General features: G+C 64.0%; 1 protein-coding gene across 1 annotated transcript; it reads left to right on the forward strand.

Annotated features, from left to right (window-relative positions):
- Positions 1-216: 216 nt before the first annotated feature.
- Positions 217-6,724, forward strand: LOC307110513 (NUT family member 2G-like; the record flags this gene model as incomplete). Its single annotated transcript, XM_079789621.1, has 8 exons — positions 217-232; positions 2,213-2,930; positions 3,277-3,405; positions 3,859-3,998; positions 4,454-4,698; positions 5,192-5,308; positions 5,831-5,974; positions 6,551-6,724. 8 exons carry the CDS (start codon positions 217-219, stop codon positions 6,722-6,724), a joined length of 1,683 nt encoding a protein of 560 aa, XP_079645747.1.
- Positions 6,725-7,909: the final 1,185 nt, after the last annotated feature.

The raw sequence follows: 7,909 nt of genomic DNA on the forward strand, positions 1-7,909 counted from the left end.
TCCATGGAATGCCCCCCACCCAACCCCAGCCCTGGTCCTCTGCCCCTCCCCCGCTGCAGAATGTCTGGAGTCCCACATTCTACCGTTCAAATCCAAACCTTCCCTCCACTGGATGCTGAGCAGCTGTTGGAGCAGGTCACTCTCTGGATCCTCGACTTGACTTTTCTCGTTGTGGAGGCTCCTAGGCAGCGGTGGTCAGTGAATGAGCCTGCGGGGATGGCTTCAGTAGGAGGTAAGCCTATAGATTGGAGGGGGGATGGTTTAAACACTGAGCTGTCCCTCAACACTTGGGATAGAAATGTGACACTGGGGAAACTCGGTTTGAGTGAAGTGGTGGGGAGAGAGCACTGGACCTCCAAGGACCTGTCCCCGGGGCGGCTGGGAGCCAGTGGGAACCTGTGACGGCACTGGCCGGGAGGGCTCCTCAGAGGGGGTCAGGGTGGCTCAGGGACATGCCTGGGTGTGGAGAAAGGACGGCAGCAGGCACGTGGGTTCTTCCCAGAGGGGAGACGAGCCGCTTCCACGTGTGTGGGGGGAGTAGTGGGCGATGTCGTGGGGGTGGCACAGGGTGGTCACGGGAAAGCCCAGTCCTGTGGGCTGTTCTTCGGGCGCCTGGAGCTGGCCCCGCAGCATCTTTCTAAGGGATTGAGCTGAGTGCACCAGAGCGAACGGGGGCAGTGGGAGGGTGGTCTTAGCCAGAAAGCTGTCCAGTGGGGCTGTGTGTGGCCACGTCCACAATGAAATGTCCTCCTGAGGGCTGGGCTGGAAGGTCCTCCGCCTGCTGCAGCCCAGAGCTTCTCCCTGCTGCCAGCCCAGAGCTCACTGCTCCTCAGCCCAGGGAGCTGCTTGTTGGCTGGGAATCCGCACGGGCAGGGCGGCCCGGAAACTCCCACCGAGATCGGGCCGGTTCCCTGAGCTGTCCCGAATTGTCCCCCCGTGCCACCCAGGTCTGCAGACCGACTCCCTCTTGTCCCGCATCTCATGGCGCACCCTCTGCCCCGCCCTTTACCTTTGAGATGAGGGTTTTGCTGAGAGTCCACGTCCCTGCTTCAGGGACAGAAAACAGACGTGGAGGGTGGGTGGTGTTCCGTGGAACGTGTGCGAAGGCGGGTTCCTTTTTAAAGGGGGAGGGAGCACAGGGGTAGGAAGACCATGGTCGGTGTCAGTAGTAAACGGCCAAGGCCGCCTGTCCTGAGTAATGAGGGCGCGGTGTGCAGCGTGCTCTCCTGGACGAGGTCTGCTCCAGTCCCTCTGAGCGGGGATGTGTTCAGACAACTGTGTCCCACTGTCACCGCTCACACCTGCTTCCTACTGTGCCTTCACTTCCCACTGTTGGGAGCTGGAGGGGGAAGGGCCTCACCCAGTCTGCAGTCCCACATCCCATCTAACAGGACAGCAGCTATGGAAGTTTCTGGAAACCCCTACCGCCAGCCCCACTTTGCCCCATTCCGTGGCCCTCCTCTAACGCTCTGCAGCCATTGCTGGCTGTGAAATGACAGAGCTCCTGAGGGTGGCCATCCGTCTGAGCGCTGGGGCCGAGTGGCAGGACCTGGCCCGTGTTAAGTGTTCACTGTTGGTTCCGACACACATGTGCATGCCGGGCGGTGTGTTGAAGGGTTAGATCAGGGTTCCTGGGCCTTCTTGTGGAGAGACATTACTCCAGTGTTTCTGTGTTGTTGTGCAAGCCCGGGACAGAAAGGGGGTGATTGGTACTGAGGAAGAGGAAGACTGAGGAGCAGATGGGCCCTAATATGTTAGACACGGCCTGTTCTCAGAGGCCCTTTGGTGCCTAGAACTTACCTCGGAGATGTAAGTTCCAAGGTCACTCCCGCTAGTGGGTCTGCCTAGGGTCGTTGCCCCCAGAGCAGACTCCGTCCCAGGGCCATGCCTCTGAGGCTGTCAGGGTTGGTGCGGGGGAATCCTTAGGGAGGCTCTCAGGGTCAGCGCTGGCTGGGGCTGTTGCTTCTCGCAGACAGTGGTCAGGGAGCCTTGGTGAACGGGGAGCAAGCTCTCCAGTGGAATAATTCCCAACTGGAGGTCAGAGTGTGACAATGACCTGAGGACATTTGCCACCTCCGCAGTTTGCCCATCCAAATGGCCCTCCCTGGTGAGACTCCCTGCCCTGGTTCCCCAGTGGCTAAAGGGGCCCAGAGCGCCTCAGTGCTGTGTGCTGGTTCCCCTCCTCCATTCCCCCTTTCCTTTGTCTCAACAGCATCTGCAGCGCGGGGAGCGGATGTGAGCCTGAAGCCCGGTGCCTCCATGACTCCTTTCATGGCCCAGCCCTGTCCCCCGCCCTCTACTGGCCCCGCACACCGGCCCCCTGGGGAGCAGTACCTGCCACCCCTCAGGACCCCGTCCTTCCCTCCTGGCCGCCCCCTGGTGCTGCCGGCTTGGCCCAGGACACCTCTGGTGGCAGGAGATGCTGGTCAAGGCCCCGTTGGGACTGGGGCTGACAACATCATGGACCAGGTCAGGTCAGAAGGGAGAGGACCACGGCCCTCCCAGACTCAGACCATTGTCCTGACTCAGGCCCCCCTCTACGGCAGTGCTCCAGGTGCCGCCTGTGGGGGTGCTGTGTGTCCTGCACCCCTCTTCTTGGAAGCCACTGCTGTGGAGATGATTATGCCCGCCTCGGCTTTTGGGGGCTCCCAGGCCGGCAATGGAGGCTGGTGTCCCGGCCTTCCTCCTCAAGCTCCACTGCCAGCTGCCCAGCTGGCCCCCATCATCACCCGAGTGGACCCTGGAACACGGCCACACGGGGCTTCCAGGGAGGGTGGCCTGGCCGCCTCCCAGTCCAGGGCCTCGCTGGAGGACGCCTCTAACCCCAAGAGTGTGTCCGAGGACTTCCGTCGTTGGCAGCGCTTCAAGGCCCTGGCCCGGGGGCACCTTCCCCAGAGTCCTGATGCGGCAGCTCTTTGCTGCTTCCTCATGTGAGTGCACTGGGCAGGGCAGGGGGCGCCCGGAGCTCTCCCATCACAGAGGAGGTGGGAGGGCCTGCAGGCTGGCTGATCCTGGGGCGCTGGCGGGAAGGCCTGAGGGTGGGGTCCCAGCTATGGGTGCGAGTGCGGGGTCACCTCCAGTCCTGGTTCCCGGGCTGGTGTGGATGTGAGGCCGTGACAGCAGCAGCTGGAAGGCGTGTCTTTGCACACAGACGCCTCCTCCCTCACCTGTGGGCGCTCAGTCCTGCCGGGTGGGGGTGGGACTGGCTCCACTGAGCTGGGGTGGCCAGGCGGGTGGAGGCCAGGCTGGGCCGTGACTGACCCTGAGGCATTACAGGCCAGCGCTCCGGCCCCTGTCCCGCCTGAAGCCCACCATGACGCTGGAGGAGGGAATAGGGCTGGCCATGCAGGAATGGCAGCGCAAGAGCACCTGTGACCGGAGGGTCTATTTCGAGATGGCAGAAAAGTGAGTCAGGGTCCTGGGTCCACACACCTCGGGGGGGGGGGGCTGCCTGCGGGGCAGGGTCCAGCTCTGAGGTCTCATCAGAGAGGAGGGGGGTGGGAGGGTGTCAGCACGGGGTCCCCACAGCCCAGAGGCACTTTGTCCTGGGGGAGTCTCTCCCTCAGCTTCAGAGCGTGGGTGCTCCTGTCCCACCTCCCCGGGAGCTCCCCCTGCTCTGACGCTGACCCGTCCTGGGCGGGACATGAAGGCTCAGGACAGGCTGGGGAGGAGGTGCCCGCCCAGGGGGCCAGACTCCAGCCAGAGGGGCTGTGCAGCAATGTGCAGCCAGCCTCCTGCCTCCCCGGTGTCCGGGCCCTGGCAGCCCCAAGGCCCTTGCTCTCCATCCTCCATCCGCTGCTGCCTTTGCGGGGCTCCGGGCGGCCTCCTTCTCAGCACAGCCTGTGCCCTCACCCCCAGGTTCATGGCGTTTGAGGCCGAGGAGCAGATGCAGGTTCAGAAGTTGCAGTTGAAGAAGGGGGCGCAGACCCAGCCTCCTCCTGCCCCACCGAGACCTGATCCTCGGGGGCCCCCAGCCCCAGTGGTGGGCAGGCAGCCAGGTACGCCAGCAAGTTCTCAGGGGAACCCATGGCCAAAGGCAACAGGGCCTAGCGCAGGCCACTGTCCCCCCCACATCGGCCTTCTCCTCAGGGGGCTTTGGTCTTTCAAGGGAAACAGCCCTGAGAGCCGGGCCTCAGCGGCCCTGTGTCCCCATGGGGTCTGGACCGGGTCCACCCTCTCATCCCCTCGCCCCGCTCCCTGTCAAGGCCCCACATGAAGTCTGCTGAGAAGCGGGCTGGCTGCGGGGCCCCTTGGAGAGTCGGTGGCTCCACACGTCCTCACAGCTGACTCTCTTGGGTGCTTCCCTCTGGCCTCCCCTCACACAGTCACAAGGCATCAGTGGCCCCGACCCAGCCGCACCCCTATTAATGCCCCAACACTGCCCTCAGCATCGCATGCCCTGGAGGTGGGAGCTTTATCCCCTCACGCTCCCTCCTCTTCCCTCTCTGCCCAGCGCCCACCCCCAGGAAGGCTGTACCCAGCGCCCAGTGCGCCCACACACCCCAGCCGCCCTGGGAGACACAGTCACGCGATGGGATCCCCCCTGCGGCCGAGCAAGAGGACATGGACATCACGGATGAGCTGCCCATGGGGGCGCCCGGTGGAGGATGGGAAGATGAAGTGAAGGAGTGGCTGCAGGATGAGGGTCTCCTGAGCTACCTGGACCAGCTGTGCTCCCAGGAAGACTTTGTCACCCAGGTGGGCTGGCTCCCAGCTCGGGGCCTACAAGGTCCCAGAGGGTGGCGCTGCTGTACCAGACCCGGGTTCCCCCAGGCTGATGGGATTGGGCTCTGCTCTTTGCTGCTGAGCTGGGCGTGTGAGAGTGTGTGTCTGTGTGCGCATGTGTGCACTTTGTGTGGGTGCAATGTGTGTGCTGTGTTCATGTGGGTGTTCCCTTTTGTGTGTATGTGCATGTATGTGTTTCTCTATGTGTGTGTGTTTCTGTGTGTGTGTTTCTCTGTGTGTGTTTTTCTGTGCATGTATGTGTTTCTGTGTGTGTGTGTGCACGTGCATGTGTGTGTGTGTGTGTGTGTATGTGTGTGTGTGTGTACCTGATGACCGTGATGGAGTGAAACACCCACCTGTGCAGGAGGACGGGGTGGGTCTTGGCTTTCCCACTTGTCCTCCAGGCCCCGCTGACTCCCAGTTCACTCCCTGCCAAGGGGCTCACGGCCGCTCCCTTCTGTTTCAGGTGGAGGAGGTCATTGACCCCCAGTTCCTGAAGCAAATGAATTCCCCAGATGCTCAGCAGGACCCCTTGGCCCTGGCTGAGGAGTTGGAGCAGGAAGAAGGGCTCACTGCTGCCCAGGTGAGCCAGGGGAGGGTGGAACCTTAGGGAGATGGGAGGGGGACCCCAAGTGAGCCATAGGACCAGGGACCCCAGGGGAGTTAGAGGAGGGACAGGCCCTAGTGAGTCAGGGAGGGAGGGATGCAGGTAAGTCAGGGGGGCTGGGGAGGAGGGGCCTCAGGGAGCCAGGGGAGGGAGCACCGGGGTAAACCAGGGCAGGGAGCAACCTGGAACAGGGCGCACATGCCTGTGTCCACGCCACCCCTGCCTGCAGGCAGCGCATGCTGAGGGGCCAGCCCTGGGTGGGAGCAGCCGGGACAAGAAGGAGAGGACAACAGAGAGGAGGAGGGATGGGAGCCCAGAAGGGCAGGGCACAAAGCTGGGACTATGGCACAGGGGACGGAGCAGGGCCACATGACTGTCGTGGATTCGAGTCACGGTGTCCCCTCCTCCGCTCCTCCCCCCAGTGCCACTGTCCCATCACCCAGCTCCTCCTCCTCTCACACGTGTGCAGCGCCAGTCACTGTCCCCTTCTTCCTCCAGCTGGCAGAGGAGCGACTCCTGGCCTCCGAGGAGGGGGGCGTGCAGGCACCCCCGAGTCACGGTGCTCCCCGGTGGGACTCCAGTCCTTCTGAGTCTGTGAGCAGCCCAGATGCCCGGAGGCGTGAGCCCGGCCCCCAGCTGGGGGTCAGTGACACAGCCTGCCCGCCAGAGACTGGCTTCCAGGACCGGCAGAGGCGCAGCCCAGCACACGCCCCCCGTTCCAGGCCCCCGGCTGCTGCTGTCTCTTCGGGGCGTGAGGAGCACCCACCGCTCCGGGCTCGGTGCCCCCCCGCTGCTCCCCAGGGCCACGGACCTGCTGACTGTGCACGGGGACCCAGGGCCGCCTGCGTCCCCAGAGAGGCCTCTCTGGCCAGGGAGCCGCTCGGGCCAGCGGACAGGCCCCATGGGTACGAGGAGGACCTCGCCAGCCTGGCCTTCCTCTGGGCCTCTCCCGGCCGCCTGCTGCCCTGCGCGCTCTCTCTGAGTCCTGTCCCTGCCTCGGGCCTGGCCCGCCCTGGAGGTCGGGGGCCCCGGGGCGCTGCCCGGTCCAGGTCCCTGCAGAGACGAGGCCTCAGCCCTGCTCCCCCTGCAGCTGGCCAGCCTGGGAAGCGCGCTCTGGGGGGAGGGCCCGCCCATGCGGAGAAGACCCCCCGCCCAGGGGCCGAGCTCAGGGTCTGGGGGAGGCCAGCACTGGCACAGGGGCTGGTTCCCTCCTCACAGCCTCACAAGAGAAAGTGTGACCCGTCTGACCCCGGGAGCTGGAGGAAGCGGCACTGCAGCCAGTATGGAGCAGAGGGGGGTGCCCCCCACTGCCAGCGCCCCGAGGGGCCCAGACTCCGTGGGACCTGGCTGTCCCCCAGAGGAGCCAAGGGCTCCTTCTCATCGCAGGGCTGATCCTGCTGTTCCACTGACATGGGAGGATGGGAGGCAGGGAGGGAGGGCAGGACCCTTAGGGTGGGGGTGGGCCTGGGGTGGGGTAGGAGGGAGGGCAGGACCCTTAGGGTGGGGGTGGGCCTGGGGTAGGGTAGGAGGGAGGGCAGGACCCTTAGGGCGGGGGTGGGCCTGGGGTGGGGTAGGAGGGAGGGCAGGACCCTTAGGGCGGGGGTGGGCCTGGTGTGGGGTAGGAGGGAGGGCAGGACCCTTATGGTGGGGGTGGGCCTGGGGTGGGGGCAGGAGGGAGGGCAGGACACTTAGGGAGGGGGTGGGCATGGGGTGGGGAAGGAGGGAGGGCAGGACCCTTAGGGCGGGGGTGGGCCTGGGGTGGGGTAGGAGGGAGGGCAGGACACTTAGGGCGGGGGTGGGCCTGGGTTGGGGCAGGAGGGAGGGCAGGACTCAGGGTGGGGGTGGTCCTGGGGTGGGGGTAGGAGCGTGGGCAGGACTGTTATGGAGGGTTCGGTTAGTGTGGGGGTAGGAGCAGAACCTTTGGGGCATTGTGGGTCAGTTATGAATAAAGATAATTTTGTTTGAAAATGCTCTGGGGCTGCTGTGTCCATACTCGCGTCTGCGCTGCTCCTTGGAGAGGGGACCTCAGAGGAAGGGAGGAGCGGGAGGTCCTGGGTGCTCTGCATCCACAGGGGACCCTCAGTCCCTCCTTCCCGACTGACAGGGACCTCTTCCCACTGCTCCTGGGAGCACACAGCTCTCTAACCCCCAGGGACCCCTCCCATCATCTGCTGACTGTGGCCTGGCCCAAGAGGATAAGGCTGGGCCTCAGAGGCAGGCTGTCCCCTCTGGGCCTCCTGCAGGAGGAGCATGCTCTCTCTCAATGGGTAATTGAAAGTGGAGGGGGGCCCTAACCGGTTTGGCTCAGTGGATAGAGCGTCGGCCTGCGGACTCAAGGGTCCCAGGTTCGATTCATGTCAAGGGCATGTACCTTGGTTGCGGGCACATACCCAGTAGGGAGTGTGCAAGAGGCAGTGGATCGATGTTTCTCTCTCATCGATATTTCTAACTCTCTATCCCTGTTCCTTCCTCTCTGTAAAAAAAAATCAATAAAATATATTTTTTTAAAAAAATGAAACTGGAGGGCGGGGGAGGTTGGAACAAGTGGGTGACAGGAGAGTAATGGACCGGTTGGCT

The sequence above is a fragment of the Cnephaeus nilssonii genome (assembly GCF_951640355.1).
Source record: "Cnephaeus nilssonii genome assembly, chromosome: 14".
Taxonomy (NCBI): domain Eukaryota; kingdom Metazoa; phylum Chordata; class Mammalia; order Chiroptera; family Vespertilionidae; genus Cnephaeus; species Cnephaeus nilssonii.